Below are 21054 nucleotides of genomic sequence, written 5' to 3'. Positions count from 1 at the left end.
TATTACGTATTTGTCATTTCCATTTGTTTTCATTCGTCAATTTTGATAAAAAACACGCCACTGATAGAACCAAATGACAGAAAGATAGATGAAACTCAACTGTGTTGTCATATTTATGTACCTACTCATCTCTTTTGAACTCTCATAAAAGCGTAAAACCATGTATGATTCTAAAAATTGAGTTTTGGTGAATGGAGTGTTCTGCCTCCACCCATTTAGATGTCTTTGGTACTAACCCGTAAAAGGCATGGAAGAACAGGCCACCATGCATAGCTCTCGAAGGGAAACCGGTGGGTAATAGACAGCCTGAAGAACTGGAGAAAGAGCAAAAAGAAGGGAAAGACAGCTGGCAGTTAACCTCTAAGTTCCGATAGTTAATTTTACGTAGAATTCAGTAACAGAAACCGTTGAATATTATTCTAATATAGTCTGTCCAACGACAAGACCCTTGACAGCGATAGATGTGTCTGTCATTTTACCTCAAATTAGTTTATTTTATTTTTACAAAGAAATAAGTTGATACAATTGGAACGCATAGCAGGAAATTGATATATCTAAAATTTGACTGGACAAACTTCTCAAAAATATTGTGAAAAAAAAACTGCATAAAACTGAAAAATTTAATCGAGTTGTTTTATTTAACAAAAAACGGTAGATATGGTTAATACAAAACAAACAAGAACAAGACACCACATACCAAAAAATATAAAAAGAACTATTTCTTACTTTCAAGCTTCATGAAACTTCCCGCATATATGCTGATGAGATTTTATCAATATAACTTATAATATGTACAAATACAAATTTGTGTAATATTCCGCAGGAAATAAATAAAAACAAATGAAAATAAAAACGAACTATTTTATTAATAATAACACTGATCAAATTTTATACCTTAAAAAAAAAATAAAAAAAAAAAAAATCTTAATTTTTTTCAAAACCAGTACCTACCTTTTGACATTATTTTTTCTGCAGTAATAAAATCCATTATGTACCTCTCGTGTGATGTCCATATTTTACAGTTACCCCAGTTTTTAGTATGTGTTTAGTATGGTCCTTGTACCATATACGATGCACTTATCTACGACGAGATGGTACACGAACTTTATTGATGGTAACTTTTATTGGTGTATAAGACTTTTTGCCTGGGCAGCAAGTATTAACCATAAATTGTTTCAGTTTACAGTTAATTTGCACTCGATTTTTCCTCCAACCTTCTTGATCTTGACTTCAAAAGACACAAAACACACGTAATAACACGAATCAAAATGCATCATCTCCAAAACGCAGGGTATTTGACAAAATTGGACACAAAATTATAACCTCTAATTTGGCAAGACTTTAACAAACCCGAGGACAAACCTTCAAAATCTAAAGGCGAGTTCATACGCATCGGCATCCGTTTGTCGCTCATCGTTCCGTCAAACCCAAATAAAAAATTGAAATACGATATGTACGCAACAAACCAATAAAAACTGGTTAAAGAACAAGAGACGACGCATGACGGATTTATATTTAAACCCAAACATAGATGACTTAAAAATTATTAGAAAAAAAAACTTTTTTTTTTAGTAAAAATAAATAGATTGGTATGGGGACGTTATCTGCTTTTTTTCATCATGGTCTGTCGAAATCTTACCTGAGAAAAAAAACAGAGATATTTATTAATTTGTTCAAATATGGCTACGTAATGATATCCATATTTTCTATATTATAACTCATACCATAGTTCCTGTATTCGCATCTTCATTTCAATATTGTCAATTTGAGAATATATAACTATAAAACAGACCAAGAGTTGCTCTAGTAATGCAGATAGCTGTCATTTTATCTTAAGTTAAATTATATACGGAGTGTCATTGGTAATTTTTTACAAGCCAACTTGAAGTAGTTTTTACTATTACACGCGTGGTAAATCTCATAGCTAACGTAAATGTAAAACAATTTTCTATAAAAACATATAAAATATAATAAATATAATAAAATTATATAGTTATTTCTTTTTGCCTTGAACTGCTAATATAGAAATTAATTCCACGTTGTGTTCATCATAATGTGGATCAACCTGTTTTCACTACAATGGGGAAAATGCATGTATTTCACGCCGTACCGGTTACAGGTCATGTTGTGCGCATTAAAATAATATTGAAATCTGGCTTTGTCATAATTATTTAAGTATTTATTTTTTGTTAAAGTGCAGTTATTGAAACTATAAACACTCAAGGTACAAGGTTACTGTGATGTAACGCTGTCATTGGCGTAACTAAAGGAGTGACCGGGGGTACCCCCCCCCAGGTACTGCAGGGCACCCCCAGAGAAATACTGAATTATGACTCTTGACTATGCATTAATTTTTATTTGCTTGTGATCCAGTAAAAATGAAGTTTTCTAGTTTTGTTTAGTTAACATTATTTTGTTGTGTTCAAAAAATGTGTTAATTTTTATTTTTTTTAGAAAATTTGTAGGTATCTAACTAATCTACGGGAACAGGGTTTGATAACCAAGTCTATGAAATTTATTTATAGAGAAATTTATGTAAACGTTTTATTCAAAAAATGTGGTTTTTTAAATAATTTTTCATTTTTAAGAAAAACGAAGGCCTTAAACCCCCTCTGGGCTCAACTACAGGACCCCCCAGGCCCACCCCAGGATAAATTTCTAGTTACTCTATTAATGAACGCTGTTTCGGGTAGTAAAAAATAACTGAAAAATAAACCAAACTAGGCGTCGAGTTATGTCGTGACAGTTAATCAATGTTGTTAATCAAATTACCGAAAAAATGTTAACGTTGTTAAAGGAAAGCGTAATTAGAACGTTGTTGCGTGCAATAACATTCAATAACTCAACTTGCCCGGATATTCAACTCTCCCGAAACAACATTATATAGCTTCATAGTTTCTCACACTGATATGAACAAAAGCAAAAATGGATTCAAGCTGTTCGACGTAACAAGTGAGTAAACAAAGTGCTCGTTAAAAAAAATAATAGGCATGTACTATGAGAGGATAAAATATAATTTGCAATATTAACGGTATAATTTTTTTAATCAAATAGTGATTAAATGTTTTATGAACATCTTCTAAAATTATAATTATGTACCTACAAAAAAATTCGTTATATCCGAAATATCCTGACCCCACTAGCAAAACCGGTACGTAAAACTATGCTCGCTATCGTAGTTGAACTCATCTAAAAATTTTTTTAGCTGGAATAAATAATGTGTTTAAAAAATTGTTTCTGATTTTTTTATGATTTCTAGATTTCTTCTTGTATGTATGTAAAGTGAATATTTTTTTTTTTCCATATTAACACACCATAATTTTTGAATTTATGTTAAATAGGCGTATGCGTACTATTCTGTTGGAAATAAATTTATTATGTTAAAACAAAAAGGCCTATCTCTAGTAAACAACTAAAAATAAATTATCAATTAGAATTTACGCTCAATTTATTTTTAGAACGTTATCTCATTGTCTCCTTTTAAGTGTTAATACAAAAAAAAACTATTAAAAAATTAAAAACTTTACATTAGGCCGAATAAAGTAAGTGATTTTATTTAAATTGCTCTCTGCCTTTTCGTCATAAAGCTGATGATATGTAGTTGGATAAAAACTATTCCCATTTGATAAAGTGGACAAGCATGCATTCATCTAGTTTTGACTCACTTTATATATGCCCTGTAATATACAGTACCTTTGTATAAATCAAATGCGAGGACACTTTTATACATACGTTGAATTTAAAAGAAAATGTGAATTTACAATTTTGTGGTTTTAAATGTGTAGAAAAGTTAATGTTTAAAAAGGGCCATATTAAAAAAAATTGGTCTTATTTATGGCATATAAAATATTATTTTAAAATTTAGTGTAATATTCCCTGCATATTTTATAAAAACATGGAAGTGAAACTATATAAGAATTGAAAACGAGATATGAAGCTCATTTAGAATCCTGTATTTTAAATAACTTGAAAAAATATATACTAGGGCTTAACTGCTCACCTGAATTAGTTAAATCCTGGATAACGGCATTACAGTGTGTCATATCAACCATATTTTAGTAACAATTATCACAAAACAACATTGGTATATACGTGCTATGTACGTGGCTAAAACCTGTATTTATGAAAAGTAATGTATCACTTTAAAGGGAAACAAACCAGGGCCCGTATTCTGTAACTTTGAAAACGCTAAGCGCTTTTAGACGCTCAGCGTATATGACGTTAATTTTCGCTGAGCGCGTACTTAATTAATGATTTCGGTATTCTCGTCTGACGCGCTTAGCGTTTTTACTGATTGCGCTGAGCGCTTTGAAAACGGTTGCCTTAAAGGATCGTTTTGCTTGTCGAACTGTCAGTGAAAATCGAAAAAATTGTGATTTTGTGCGTTATCTTGCTCTTTAGTGAAAATTATTACTTCTTCCATAAATTCCTCAATAAGTAATTGATAATTTACAATTTGGCAGCTATAAATATTGTTCAAAACATCGAAAATGCTGAGAAGCGTCTTCAACACTTCCCTCGTATAATAAGAATAATGACATATCCATAGAAAAATAGCTGAATTCAAGCAAATACAGAATTCGGGTTACAGTCAAAGTTACAGAATTCGTAGTATTCTGTAACTTTGACATAAAAACGTTACGCTTTCAAAGCGGTGAGCGCAAGTATTCGATCAGCGAAACGCCAGGCAGTCGATTTTGGTATTCTCGTTGCCATGCGAATCGTGTTCTGGACACGCGTTGAGCACATACTGGCAACATCACAATTTCTAATGTAGGTAATAGTCAAAAGTTGATAACTGACGGACGTAAAAAACGTCAATGTTACGTGAATTTCATAACCTATTGTTGAGTTATGTCAAACTATTTTTCTATGGATACGTCATTATTCTTATTATACGAGGGAAGTGTTGAAGACGTTTCTCAGCATTTCCGATGTTTTGAACAATATTTATAGCTGCCAAGTCGTAAATTATCAATTACTTATTGAGGAATTTATAGAAGAAGTAGTAATTTTCACTAAAGAGCAAGATAACGCACAAAATCACAATTTTTTTGATTTTCACTGACAGTTCGACAAGCAACGATCCTTTAAGGCAACCGTTTTCAAAGCGCTCAGCGCAATCAGTAAAGACGCTAAGCGCATCAGACGAGAATACCGAAATCGTTTATTAAGTGCGCGCTCAGCGAAAATTAACGTCATATACGCTGAGCGTCTAAAAGTGCTTAGCGTTTTCAAAGTTACAGAATACGGGCCCAGGTGCGCGATATGCCGCGACCGCTAGACGTCGCTAGGAAATCGGACTTATAAATAGCTGAAATCAGTTACATGAAAACACGTTCCTGTTTTTCATTCTATTTTTTTAAACATAGACATGCAAAAGACTTCTTGCGGAAGTGTACCATTTGTATCTATTGATAAAATATAGCAAGATTTGAAAAGTATTTGGCAATTGGAATTCATAAATAGACGCGTTTTAGCTTACAGCGTATTTTGATTGCTTTGGTTAGGTTTGTTTTGGTTTGTTGGTTCCTTTTGTTTATTTTCGTTTTTATCGGTACAGTATTGATATCTAAATTACAGTATCTATTATAGGTTAAGTTTATACCTACACAATAAAAGTGTTTAGAATGTAAAGCAGGAACACGTTTTCATATAGGTAACTGGTTTCAGTTATTCTAAAGTCGAAAAAAAAAGAGAATGATGTATTTCCGCAGAGAAATTTTTATGATTTTGTATTTGGTGAGGTTTCTATACAGGGTGTCCCAGGCTGAGCGTGCTTTAGAAGTTTCTAGAGAACTACAATATCTAGATCGGAGATTTTTTTACACATCATTGTTTCACAACGAGATCGATCGATTAAAAATATTTTCAATATGGCAGCACTTCCGGAAATACCAGAAGTTGACAGCAACTTTCTTATTTTAAATAGATACCCCCATTTTTTATTACATACTTAAATTCTCTGTAAAATTTTATGAATTTTGATAAATACTCTATACCTAACATTAACCGTTTTTGAGAAAAAAAGTACTTAACATTTTTGGACGAAAAAAACTGCCTGTCAAAAATATGTGTATAGCCTAAACGTCAAATTTAGTTATTACCACAACCACTGTGCCATAAAGAGGGGACATGTGGCTATCTATTTCAAAAATGAATTGTTCGAATGTCATATAAAAATGACAGCAGCTGTCATGGAATTGAGCGATTAAAGAATTTTCATAAATCATTTTTTTCAAATGGAAATCCACCATTTTATTTCACTAATGAAATAAAAAGGCTGGATTCGTTACTTTTTGACTATGCATGTTCCCATACCTAAAATAAATTGTTTTTAAGATATTTAAGATTTAGTTTTAAAGCGTATATTTTTCTTGATTTTAATCAGTAGCCTATGACTTTAAATGTCAAGTGATATAAAACAATAGATCTGGCCATGTCATATTGTGACACTTTGTTCAAAAAGCAGTATGTTATCGATCATCATTTCCAAGCCAACTTTGTGCTGTTGATCATACGGTATATTATTAATAATAACGTATGATCGAAAAAATCCGCGCCAGCAATAGCAATGAAATGAAGATCGCTGTCAATTTATACGTCAAATGGTATAGGGAATGTCTTTGATGTTCATTTCCAAGCCAACTGGACGCCGTTTTTTTTCGATCATACGGTATCAACTATTAGATATCACGAAAGAACGAAAATACAAGATATATTTTTATAAATACACTTTTTAAACTTTTAAGAGGAAGGCGGTATTTGTCATATAGGAAATTCAAATAATTCGTTTTCTGACAAATGGAAATAAGTTGTCTGACTGTTTGACACTTAATGTCAAAGGAAGCTAGATAAAACCAAGAAAAATATACGTTTTCAAACTAAATATTTAAATAACTTAAAAACGATTTATTTTAGGTATAGGAACATGTACACTCAAAAAGTAACGAATTGGCAAATCTTTTTAGTACCTAGTGAAATAAAAAAGTGGGTTTCCATTTGAAAAAATGATTCGTAATAATAATTTTAAATATTTTTTTTTCTCAAAAACGGTTAATGTTAGGTATAGAGTGTTTAACATCAATATTCATAGAATTTTGCAAAGTATGTAATAGAAAATGGGGACACCCATTTAAAATAAGAAAGTTGCTGTCACTTCCGGTATTTAGGGAAGTGCCGCCATATTTAAAATATTTTTAATCGATAGATCTCGTTGTAAAACAAGGATATGCAAAAAATATCCGATCTAGATATTGCATCTCCGATCTAGATATTGCGGTTCTCTAAAAACTTCTAATGCACGCTCAGCCTGGGACACCCTGTATACTGGATGTTTTGTTGTTTTTTTTATAAGTGATTGCAAGCAAAATAAAAACACTAAATCACCACAATACATCAAAACACTTTTATTTTTACACTGGACGCGCGTTTCGCTAACCATGTTAGCATCATCAGCAGATTATTATAAACTAAATTACAATCTACAAGTTGAGCGTTTATATACTCGCTTAGTGGGCACCGAGTGGGCGTGGCAAGATCTAGCCAACCGAGTCAGAGCCCACCGAGCGTAACAGTTAAATTTCCGCCACTAGAGTAGTAGGAACAAAGAACTTGAAGGAATTGGACCGTTGTCTCTATTCATATTATCTTTACATTTATTTATTCTGATGCTTTCATATGCATCTAATTGCCTGTAATTTGAGACTTGTTTAATTAATTTTAAATTATTAAGATCTATACAGTGTTCTTTATCAACAATATGTTCTGCAACGCAAGATTTATTCGGTCTACAATATCTTACCTGAGTTAAATGTTCTTTAAATCTAGTTAATATTGATCTTCTAGTTTGCCCAACATATTTCTGATTACAATCTTTACAAGAAATTTCATAAATACCCGACCCGTGGAGGTGTTTTATCCTTTGGAATACCTAATAATTGTTGTAATTTATTATTAGCACTATACGCAAGTATATAATTGACATTCTTAAAAATTCCTTTTAGACCACGGGATAACTCTCTATCAAACGGTATTGAAAAATATTTTGACGTATCTTTCTCCACTTGAAAAGTCGAATTTTCAGAAATCATTAACCTATACCTACGTTTTCTAATTATTTTATCAACTAGTGAAGGAGAATATCCATTACACTCAGCTACATTCCTAATGTAATCTCTTTCTATTACATATCTTTCGCTGGAAAGTGGAAAACTAAGTAATCTATGAACTAAGAAATTTAAACTAGCCATTTTATGTTCAACACTATGATATGATTCATTAGGAATATATCTGCGTGTAGTGGTATTTTTCCTATAGACATCAAATTCCAGGCAATTATTAGTATTTCTAATAACTAATACATCTAGAAATCTGTCGTTGTTCTCAATTTCATGCGTAAATTTAATGGAAGGAAAACGATTATTTAACTTAGAAATAAAATTATCTATGGTGTCTGAATGTGTGTCAAAAACAGCAAAAATATCATCCACATACCTAAACCATCCTCTTGGAAAATACTCAAACTGATTCTTAGCCTCCACTTCAAACCTGCTCATGAATAAATTAGCCAAAAAGGGAGACAATGGATTACCCATTGCGGTACCTTCCCGCTGTTCAAAAAGTTGTTATTAAATTGAAAACAATTTTGTTTCATACATAACGATGTAAGCTCAATATATGCATCACAGTTTTGTTGTCGACGCCATTTGCGTTCAGTAATTCCTTCAAGTAGCCTAAAGTATGTGGAATTGGAACACTTGGGAACAACGAAGATACATCAAAGGAGACCAAAATTTCACCTTCATGCCATGTTATATATTTAATTTTGTTAATGAATTCAATATTATTTTTAACTGAGAAAGAGGGTTCATGAACAGCTAAATTTTCGAACTCCTTTGATAACCATTTTGCAAAATTATAAGTCGGAGAACCTACAGCCGAAACAATTGGGCGCATAGACTTATGCGGCTTATGAATTTTTGGTAACGCATACAATTTTGATAATGAGGGATTGGATACTTGCAATTTTCTCTTTAAAGAAAGGTCAATAAGGGTGTTACATTCTTTTAGAGTTTTTTTAACGTCTGCTACCATCTTAGACAAATGATTCTTTTTCAAATTTATGTAGGGACCATTATCGATTAAGTTGTTAACCTTATCGTAATAGTCTTTTTTATTTAATATAACAACCTTATTTCCCTTATCAGCTTTTAGGTAGAATTATTTGGAAGATGATTGCAAGTAAAAAAACTTCTGCCGTAATTTTTACTAAACTATAATAATAAAAGAACATTTTTGAAAAATCTATTATTCTTCCGCATTATAGACACATCACTTTGTTAACCATTTTCTCTGTTTTTGTAGTAGAATGAAGCTCCTTGAAAGCGCCATTACTTCTCGCCAGATGCGTTATGAGAGAGAAAATGTTAACGTGCAAAAGCGCCGGGAACGTTTTCCTTGGTAAAAGCATTTTCTCTGGCGTTTTTACCGCGCAGAGGAAATTCCGGGATTATTACGACTCTTCGGGGAGATGGAACTTTTTGTTGGAAATAGCGATACGCGCGGCAAGCCGCTCATCACCGGCTTTTATTTTGTGTTAATGTTTGAAGCATTTATACATTTTGCTCTTCTCGGTATTATCGCTAGTAATACTAATACTTTAAAGTTAAAATATCTGTTATTTTTAATTAAAAGGAAGTACTAGGCTGATATATTCCGTTTGGGTAAATTTCTGGGTGGCTTTATGGAAAATGTACAGGGTGAGTCAACGATAGAGTAAAGTCAATTATTTCATTTGATTAGAGGTTTACAAAAAAATGTTAAACATAAAAGTTACAGTAAAGGTTGTACGGAAGGAATGTGTGGCAGATATAACATATGTTTTTTAAATGCAACACCTTATTTTTTATCTTATTTTCAGAATCTGCGTAAAATTCTATAACTTTTTTATATATAATGTTACATATCTAAAATTAATCCTTTTTGTAATATTGGGGTCCAGACCAAGGCGACAAAAAATAATAGTACGAGAGGAAAAACAAGTAGTTTAGTTTATTATATTGCTCTCTAGAACAGCATGCGGCCCGTCCGGCTGCCGGTAAACGTTGCGTTCCCTACTGGGCATTGAAAGAAGATCCTATATTTTTAGTAGTCCATTAAATTCTAGTATTGAATATATGTTGAGCATGTCTCCATAGCGCAGTGCGTAGAGTTTCCGACCACGAACCGATGAGTTCGAATCCGGGTCGGGCCAAAGACTTTCTTATTTTATTTTCGTTTATATTCTGATAGTAAAGTATTAAATATTTGTTATTTTTTAAATTACCAGAATTATTTAATACTTTACTATCAGAATATAAACGAAAATAAAATAAAAAAAGTCTTTGCCCTGACCCGGATTCGAACTCTGAATCATCGGTTCGTGGTCGCAAACTCTACGCACTGCGCTATGGAGACATGTTCGATTTATATTCGATACTAGAATTTATAGGACTAAATTAATAAAAAATATAGGATCTTCTTCCTAGCCAGACGGGCCGCATGCTGTTCCAGAGAGCATAGCGAAGACGTCTAAAAACACGATAGAGATTAGACTATAAACACGATTTTGAGACAAAAACAAGACAAACTTGTCACAAAAAATGGAGACTTCTGATAAGACAAACTTGAGACAAATTATTGCCCACACCGCAATGACAGAAGTACAAACATATACGAACAAAACATAGACACTTTGATCTTTACCGACTCGAGACGGGATATTGAATAGTCTCCGAATTTTGAAATAAAACAAAAATGAGACAAAATTGTCGCAGAAATGTACTGGATTTGTCACAACTTTGTCGTATAACATGAATGTTTCTGTCTTGTTATTGTTTTGTCTGCTTGGTCTGGACCCGGCATTAGATTTCAGTGTTGCACGAAATTGTCGGTGATGCCATGGTTTATGAAGTTAGACTACTAAAATTTGGTAGAATAGTTTTATAGAGTTGAAGAAAAAGATATATGTAAAGATATTTTAGTTAGATGATACAGAGTGTTCAATATACTTTTATGAATTCCAGCTACTTAAAACTAAAAAATAATCAATTTTTTTAAATGATACACCCTATATATTATCATTTTTTCTGATAGATTTTACAAAAGTCTTCAAGTTTTATCAAGTTTGTCACATATCTACTTTTAATAGTTCGTGATTTATTCCAATTTTCTCTATTTTTACCCATATTTTGAATACAATTACGCCATAACACCGGAGTTACCATGACAAAAAGTAATAATTATCAAAATTTAATGTAGTTAAGCAAGTTAAAAACAATACTTCAATTTTAATTTAATTTGTTGGAATAAGTATAGATAGTTGAGATAATAATTACAGATTTTCCTGAAAATAAATTAGTCAATGTGTCTGTGATATACACGAACAAGCCAAGAATATTTTTTGGTTCAGTACTATAAATAATATAGTACATTGCTAAGTACTGAGATAATAATTACAGATTTTCCTGAAAATAAATTAGTCAATGTGTCTGTGATATACACGAACAAGCCAAGAATATTTTTTGGTTCAGTACTATAAATAATATAGTACATTGCTAAGTACTATAGAAATAGATGTAGATTATCTAGAGAATATTTTCAGTGTGCAATAGGACCGTTTTGGGGCATAAGTATTATTGACTTTACGAAATGAATTATAAACCAGAATTGCTACGAGAAAAAAAAGTACTTTATGTTGAAGAAAATTCCTATCAGTAGGGAGTCGTCAACAATTAGGTAATTTAGAATTTCCCTAATGAATGGCTATTTGCCAAAGGAAATATCCATCTTAGCTTTAGTTTACTTGAGTAAAGTTAATCGATATAAACTAATAATAACAATTGTAACTAATTATTAAACTACTTGTTAATGATTAATAATAAATATTTTTATTTTGTCATGGCAACTATAAAGTTTTTGGCATTATTTTATTTTAAGTTTATGTTTTGCATAAATCAATTAACCTTATAAAAATTTTGTAAAAACAGAAAGATTGATAATATATAGAATATATAGGGTGTGTCATTTAAAAAAATTGAGATTTTTCAATTTTAAGTAGTTGAAATTCATAAATATATTTTGAACACCCCGTAGCATCTAATTAAACACACTTTTTTGTACCAAACTGTAGAAATTAAAATATTTTCCTGAAATGCATCTACATACATACTTTAGATCTGCACTTAGACAAAATTCCTATTTTTTTATAGGAACTACAGATGCCCGACACACTATTGCCGGACCCTGTATAATAATAAAAATATATATAAGGGTTCTTGCCACTTAACTGCTGATATAGAAATTTAATTCTACGCTGTGTTTGTCATAATGTGGTTGTGATCCACAAAATGACACTTTCCGACAAGTCGGAATTAACTATCGCTGTGGTTGTCATTTTGTGGATCTGCCCAGGCTCACCTGATGATGGAGTAGGGCTCCGAAACCGGTAGTGAGAGCAGGTTGATCCACATTATGACAAACACAGCGTAGAATTAAATTTCTATATCAGCAGTTAAGTGGCAAGAACCCTTATATAATTTTGTTATGACAACCTATACTGCAAGAAATACCTATACTGCAAGAAATTTGTTTTCTATTTTATAATTTGGCTTGCCTGAAAAAAAGCCTTTTACCATCCTTTTACTATCGATAGTTGGGCCTCTCGGTGGTACGAAGTACTACCATTGCACGCAGGCCGCTATCTCCCGTTCGGAACTTAATATCTAACCGACACTTTCCGACAAGTCGGAATTAACTATCTCTGCGCTGTGGTTGTCATTTTGTGGATCTGCCCAGGCTCACCTGATGATGGAGTAGGGCTCCGAAACCGGTAGTGAGAGCAGGTTGATCCACATTATGACAAACACAGCGTAGAATTAATATTTATAATTATTATTTTTTTATTATATTTATACTTATATAATTTTATTATATACCTATACTGCAAGAAATTTGTTTTCTATTCTATAATAAAACTATTTAACCATTAATTTCCCTAAAATTTCAATGAATTTTCTAGAGTAAATTCTAAAGTTTGCTGATATAATTTTAGTAATTCTCTCTGTAAACTTCACGAAGTTACTATTATAATATAGACTAGTCCCCCCCCCCACCCTTTTAATACAGTCTCTCAAATTGAAATGCGAAAATCGCAACTCTCCAACGATTTCGTATAACAAAACCATCGAAATCCGTAATTGGTGTTGTCATAGCTCGAAGCACTAAACCAAAAACTTTCTGGACCGATTTTCATTACATTAGAGCTATTAGTAGTAATTCTAACAAGTTCTAAACTAAACTTAACCACAACTGACCCCCGATAATTGATATTATTTAATTTTAGCCAAAGAGCAAATTGGAAATCAGACAGAAACAATCGCTAACATTTAGGTCGTAATTGTTTCAATAATTTCTAATTACTATTTGGCTTCGGTTAGACTAAAGTGCCTTGCTATACCGAAAGTTGGGAGAATTTGGTTTAACTAAAGTTAATATTAATTGACAGTGCTCAAGTTTATTGAAATGTCGAACTTTTCAAAATGTATATTTTGAAAAATTCCACCATTCGAACATTTTTATATCTCTGATTTTTTTTAAATATTACGAAATAAAATAAATGTTGGTAAAATTAAAAGTAACTTATATAATTTTTTAGAATTTTTTGTTATAAAAACATAAGCACTATGTCTGCAGCACTACGGATTCAGGGGAACATCTCGAATGGTTTAAGTCGTATCTATTTCAAGCAAGATCTTTATCTCCCTACCCCACGCTCAGAGTTAGTTAAAAGTTCAATATTATACAACTCGAAAAAAATGCACAATCACCTGCCATTTGAAATCAAATCCATAACATAATTTTCTTCATTTCGCAAAGCATTGAAATCTTAATTACTACTAGACAAGGCTTTGTACGCCGTAAATGACTTATATTTTGATAATCGAATTTGATCCTGAAAACACTGGTCTAATGTTTGCTATTACTCTATTTACCAATGATATCGAAATGAGTTTAGTTAGAGGTCATTGATATTTACTATAAACTTACTAAATATTTTTGAATCTTGTTTTAATTATTTTTATTCTTAGACATTGTAAACATTTGTAAATGTTTATTTTAAACACTAAGACTGACAATGTAATTTGTATAATGTATTGTATTCTCTTTCGTTTGTTTGTTTGTTTGCTTTACCTTTGTCTACAAATTGTAAAATTTTTTGACAATAGAGGCATTTTTAATACCTTGATAATATGGCAACATAGGTAGCAGAGCTGCCAGCTCTCAGAAAACTTATAGTTCAGTCATTGGGGATTTTTGCTTGGAAAAAATTCCGGAAGTTTTGCAACTTTGCAGGTTTATAGGTTTTGGGGTCCCTAACTAAAATCTATAAAATGCACATTTCCAGTCTTGCCGCCGGCGCCGCCATCTTGCCAAGATGGCGCCCAAAATCGGTATTTTGTGAATATCTCGAAAACTATGCGTTTTTCGCGAAAATTTGAGAGCGAAAAAACACGAGAGCAAAATTAAGGAGAACAAAATTTCCTATAAAAAAGTTTTTATGAGAATTTTCGCTAAAGTCAACCGTTTAGGCACAAAATCCCTGGAAATTTTACAATTTTGCGTAAAATATGATATATTATGTATAGTCGATTTTCCGAAATCAAATGTCGATTAGGGTACACTAAAACTAGTTTTAGTTTAGTTTCTTCAATTTTGTCATAAAACAGTGGCGTATCATTAATTCTCTCATTAATTTATGAATAATTAATTTTAATTATTGAAAATGTGTACTTGTTTCCACACCACCCAAGAGGTAAAGTATATGACGCGTTTATTTTAACGTGGTCTCCCCGGAGGCCTACTCCACTAGATAAATTTAAAACTTTAACTTCTGCACAAGCCCGACGGATCTGGCTCATTGATGTCAAAGTGGATCGTGTCTGCTGTGCTGGGCTCATCAGGGTGGTCTCTCAATACGTCCAACCAAACCAAACTCTTCATCTTCAGCCGCCAGAGGGATATCTACAGGCAAGTCCAACTCATCTTCATCGGATTCGTCGAGTGAAACTTCAGTGACGTTGTCACAGGATCTCCCCTTGCAGTATGCACAAATCATTGAACATTTTAATCCTGCTTTTCTGCATCCGTAGGCTTTACCATAGTTGTTGGTTTTGCATTTACAGGATAAAAATGCCAACAGGGATTTTGGAGCTGGATCTTTCAACGTTGTGACTGGAGTAATGCCTGTTTTTGTTTTCTTCTAACCCCATTCTTCGGCATCTTTGGTACAACCAGAGCAATTCTGAACCTGGTGGTAAGTTCGCAATGAATGCGGTCCAGCACGACAATTAATTATTCATAAATTAATGAGCGAATTAATGATACGCCACTGTTTCATGACAAAATTGAAGAAACTAAGCTAAAACTAGTTTTAGTGAACCCTAATCGATATTTGATTTCGGAAAATCGACTATACATAATATATCATATTTTACGCATAATTGTAAAATTTCCAGGGATTTTGTGCCTAAACGGTCGACTTTAGCGAAAATTTTCATAAAAACTTTTTTATAGGAAATTTTATTCTCTTTAATTTTGCTCTCCTCAAATTTTCGCGAAAAATGCATAGTTTTTGAGATATTCACAAAATGTCGATTTTGAGCGCCGGCGGCAAGTCTGGAAATGGATTTTAGTTAGGGAACCCAAAACCTATAAACCTGCAAAGTTTCAAAACTTCCGGACTTTTTTCCAAGCAGGCCCCTTTTTTCATCCCCAATGACTGAACTATTAAGCCTTTTTTTAGTTTAAATCATTTTAATGACTTAAGCCATTTTTCGAAAGCTGCCTTAAAACTTAAAATTTGAGTAATTTTCAAAATGATTTGTGATTTAATACTTTATTTCAAAATAGAAAAAGAATTGAGTTATTAAAAATATTTAAATCATTTTATAAAAGACTTAAATCTGCTTTTTATATATTTTTATGATACATTTTTAATAGCAGCAATTCTTTTTAAACTATTAGGCAGCAGCCAGGCAGAAGATAAAAAAGAACACTCCGTACCACTAGCAAATAAAAAGCTAGTTATTTGGAACCGGTTTTGATTATCTCTAATGTTACATGTACTAAGTCTGTTGTCTTTCAAGCGAACCAAGTGAATCCCCGACACCGTTATATAGCCCCAAAGACTAATAAAAAAAATAAAAATATTGAAGAGTACCTTAAAATCCTCTGGCCTTAGCTTATATCATCGACATTAGAGTGTGTCAAAAAAATCGACTAATTTTTTTCACTACTTATATACTCTGAAAAATTAATCTTAAATTGTTAAAAAAAAGTTTTTTTTTTATTCGAAATTTAATGAATCATTGACTCTAAGTTAGGAAAAATGCAATAATATAATGTACCCAAACACGCTTAGGACTAAAAAAAGACTAGAAAATTGTACAAGAAAATTGTACAAATTTTCCCGAAATTCATAAAATAAATTGGAATTGTTCAAATTTATTAGTCAAAAACTGTTAAAATTGTTGTTCATTGAGGTTTGACGATGAATATCTTTTAACCTTTCCGGGACCGTACGGGGTATTTTAGGTACCCCAGATGAGTTTTTTCTTTAATAACTTTTACAATTTTTATTTCTCAATTTTTTCCTATCAGGTAATCCTAGAATATATATTACAAAACCCTTTTTAACAAAAATAGCCAAATAATTTTTTTATTTTCCGCGAAAAACTAAAATTTACTGCCTGGGGTACCTCCGTTACCTCGCACAGCCTGCAGTGATTCGTTCTACACGCACTATTCATGTTTTTTCGTGTTGGTGACTTTATATGAAGACGTAAACAAGTTCTATATTCAGTTTAGTGTTGGTATTTACTGTGATATAGTAAGTTAGTGTGTGTATTTATTGAAAAATGGCGCAAAAGGAATATACTGATGATGGGCTAACAATAAAGAAATTCCTGCCGAATTCGCTTCGAGATCTGCGAAGAGAAATCCTTCACTACAAGGACTTGTACTTCTAAACATTCTAAGAATTAAATAACATAGTAACAAGTTTCACAAAACTGTAAAAACAGCAATAAAATAATTTCTTGCCCAAAGCACAGTTCCTATAAATCCTGCTAAAGAGATTCAACCTAATTCAAACCGAAGATGTGGCTTTCGCACCAGATCACGTAAGAGAAAAACAAAAATATTATGTAATACATGCAAAAACTCCATTTTTAATATTCTCGGAAAGAATCTAAAACGTTTTTATGCTCTGACTGCCAAAATAATATGTAGAAAATTAATAAGAGTTTAAAAAAAATAAAAACACTAAATCACCACAATACACCAAAACACTTTTACTTTTACACTGGACGCGCGTTTCGCTAACCATGTTAGCATCATCAGCAGATGATTATAAACTTTTGAGTTTATAATCATCTGCTGATGATGCTAACATGGTTAGCAAAACGCGCGTCCAGTGTAAAAGTAAAAGTGTTTTGGTGTATTGTGGTGATTTAGTGTTTTTATTTTGCGGCTTAACACCAAAGGTTCCAACCCTCAACTGTAATAAGAGTTTAGTTTTAAAATTAAATGTTTTTTATATTAAACAAATACAAAATATTTAAATTATTGACGTTTTATTATTAAAATTTACAAATAATTACTAATAATTTACCTAGGTGACAAAATATTAATAGTTTTTGAAATATTTCAGTGGGGTACCGTAGTTACCCCACACGGCCTGAAATGTAATTTTTTGTAGCACGGTCCCGGAAAGGTTAAACGGTTAATTTAATCGACTAATCATCCTAACTGCCTAAAAATAATCAAACCTCAATCTTTAATAATTTTCGAACGGTGAGGTTTATAAAAAAATTGTAAGAGACCTATTTTTGTAGAGAATTCAATTTCCTACAAATATATGAGACGAGATATTTTATGTCATTTGTTGAAATTACTGTGTCTATAAGAATAGAAAATTACCACCAGTAGTACTCTTTACCCTAATGGAAAGTATTATTTCAGGGCTATTACCGAATTTTCCACTATCACCATTTGTTTTGGCATTAAAATGTATATAAGTACTTCAAAGTATGTAATTATTTCAAAAAAAGGTTTACCAATGTTCTAAAAAATAAACAACATATAAATAAATAAATAAATGCCTTTGTTGCCAGAAAAAATTACAATTTGTAGACAAAGGTAAAGTAAACAAACAAAAGAGAATACAAAAGAAGCATACAAATTACATTGTCAGTCTTATTGTTTAAAATAAACATTTATAAATGTTTACAATGTCAAAGAATAAAAAAATAAAAGTAAGATTCAAAAATATTTGGTAAGTTTATAGTAAATAATATAGTAATATAGATTTTACGACGTCAATGGTGGTGTTGTTAAGTACGAAAGGCTGCAGCGAGTTTTTATACGACAAAGCTTTAGTTTTAGAAATGTTGAAACTCAGAAGGTTCGAATCGCATTAAGATTTAATGGTGATTAAGTCATTTGATATAATCCTATGAAATGCCGTGACGTCCTTGTTGCTCCAAGTGAAGCTAGTGTCGTCCGCAAAAAGACATATTTTACCACTGATTTTTATGTTAGCAATGTCCTTAGTAAAAAGAAGAAACAAAACAGGACCTAGTACTGAACCTTGAGGTACTCCACATTTTATTGGCTTGCTAGAAGATAACGTGGTATCCATCCTCACAAGTTGACATCTGTTGCTCAGATACGACTTAAACCATTCAAGAGATGTTCCCCTGAATCCATAGTGTTGCAGTTTATTAATTAGGATCTTATGACTTACACAGTCGAACGCCTTAGAAAAATCACAGAAAATTGTTGCTGTAAAATGATGGTTATTTAGGCTGGAGTAAACTTTATTAAGGAGGGAAAACATAGCGTCATTTGTGGACTTGTTGCTTAGAAATCCAAATTGATGTTCAGTAAGTATTTTGTACTTATAAACAGAAAAGATACCAGTCTTCTTTTAACCCAACCTTTCTATGATCTTAGATAGTGTTGGAAGGAGTGCAATTGGGCGATAGTTAGAAGCTTGATCTTGTCACCTCCTTTATGCAGAGGAATGATTATTGCCATCTTAGGACATTTTGGAAAAATACCATTTTGGAATGGCATGTTTATTAAAGTAGTTAGGTGATTCAGAGTGCTTTCTGGCAGATTCGAAAACATTTTTAAAGTTAGCCCGTCGGTCCCAGATGAAGATTTATTTTTGATGGTATTAATTGTACTGCGAGGCTCTTCTAAAACTACGGGCGAAAAAAAGAAACTGTGTAAGTTTACATTATCATTAGAGAGATATGAAAGTGAATCATGAGAAGGACATATGGTATTAGTTAAATTTTTGGCTACATTTACAAAGTAATCGTTAAGGTTCTCAGGTGAGGTAGAGATATCGCTAGACGAAGAAAAGCTTTGTTTCCATTCACAACAGACCATATATCTTTAGCAACATTACCAGGATTGGCGATTCTCCTATTATAATAAAGGTCCTTAGCGGCTCTTATAGTCTTATGATAAATTTCTGTACAGTTTTACGTAATTGTGGAAGAAGACACTGTCTGAGAATTTTTTTAAGTGATATAATGAACGCATGCTTTAAGAAGATATGCGTAGACCTTTAGTGGTCCAAGGTTTATTTTGCTTATTTTTGATAGGCTTAAGAGGAAAGGATTTGAACGCTAGACTGGTTAATGTTTTAACGAAAATAGAAAATTCGGTGTCGACATCATAAGAGCGAGTATCCCAGTTGTTTTTTTTTTATAAAAGTGGCTGAATTTTTGAGCATTCTCTTCTGAAAAAATACGACATAATTTCAAGGGGCATTTTTGATTTTGGAATTTATCGAAAATTTAGTTAAAACTGCTTGATGATCAGAGAGACCCGAGCTAAAGACGTTGCAGGCGATGGAGTTAGGATCAAAAGATGACACAACATAGTCTATAGTACTATAACTGGTTTTGGATATTCTGATAGGTGAGCCTAGATGCATGGCTATTCAAAAAGAATAAAAAAAGGACTGAAGAAACTCCTGAGCAACGCATAAGTATGTATATTATTTTTATTTGCGCTTTCGAGAGCTATAACTTCTTTGGGAAACATTTTAGGATGTTCATAGGAACCTTTTCAGTTATTTTTATTTGTAGAATAAACCACATCGAAGTTAGATACACTATTTTTTGAAACCCTGTGTAATGAAGAACTTTCAGGGATTCTTTCTACTTCTCTTTTTTGTTGTTTTTCTCTGCTTGGTTTTACAGAAATTATTATCACCCTGTCACTAAAATTTCCAAAACATGTTTTTCTATTTTTCCTCTCATATTTACATGCTTAACTACTCTACACCGCGATACATCACCGCCCACACAAGCAATCTTCTATTTGCGGATTATATTCTAAATCGTTAGCGTTTACATGCCGTTTACTTACTTGATATCTATCGAGAGCGATCGCTGTGATGGATAGAGTGGAAACGTAGGTACTCGTAGCCTGCAAGATGCCGATCAGTTTACACACAAACAGGTAGTTGCCTAATGGAAAATATTTCGTTAAGATTTCCATTAAGGTGAGCGGCATTGTGACGGTGCACAGCAATAAATCTGCCACCGCCAGGTTGAATATAAACATGTTGCGAGGCGTGCGCATTGAGGCTTTTCTCACCACGGAGATTATCTGAAACAGAAAATAATTTTATTCAGATACAAGTATTAAGCTTACGAATTAAAATCGAATAAAACACAATATATTTTCGCGAGTAATAGTACGAAATATTTTGGCGTAGGTGTGATACGCATCGGGTAATTTTTTCAAAAAAAGAATAGTACGCCACTGATAAAGATAAAATATCGAAGTTTTTTTTATTTACTCGGTTTATTTCCAAAAAGAAATGTCTTGCAACTTTCTCCTATCTAACACCATTTTGTCACAATTTAAAAATAAATATTTTTTTTAATGAGAACCTTAAATATGCGAATTATTATAACTACCTTAAAA

General features: G+C 32.2%; 1 protein-coding gene across 1 annotated transcript in view; it reads right to left on the bottom strand.

The window, feature by feature from the left end:
- The window catches only part of LOC115874429 (neuropeptide F receptor-like), a gene marked incomplete at its 3' end in the record, with an annotated part of 277047 nt that overhangs the window by 20165 nt on the left and 235828 nt on the right, over nucleotides 1-21054 (bottom strand). The window contains 1 exon segment of the mRNA XM_030889592.1: nucleotides 20491-20733. Within this exon segment, the coding sequence (XP_030745452.1) occupies nucleotides 20491-20733 (243 nt within the window).

The sequence above is a fragment of the Sitophilus oryzae genome, unplaced genomic scaffold (genome assembly GCF_002938485.1).
Source record: "Sitophilus oryzae breed Bouriz unplaced genomic scaffold, Soryzae_2.0 scaffold_128_pilon_pilon, whole genome shotgun sequence".
Classification (NCBI taxonomy): Eukaryota; Metazoa; Arthropoda; class Insecta; order Coleoptera; family Curculionidae; genus Sitophilus; species Sitophilus oryzae.
The sequence above is the reverse complement of the archived record's forward strand: the minus strand, read 5'-3'. Positions and strand labels throughout refer to the sequence as shown.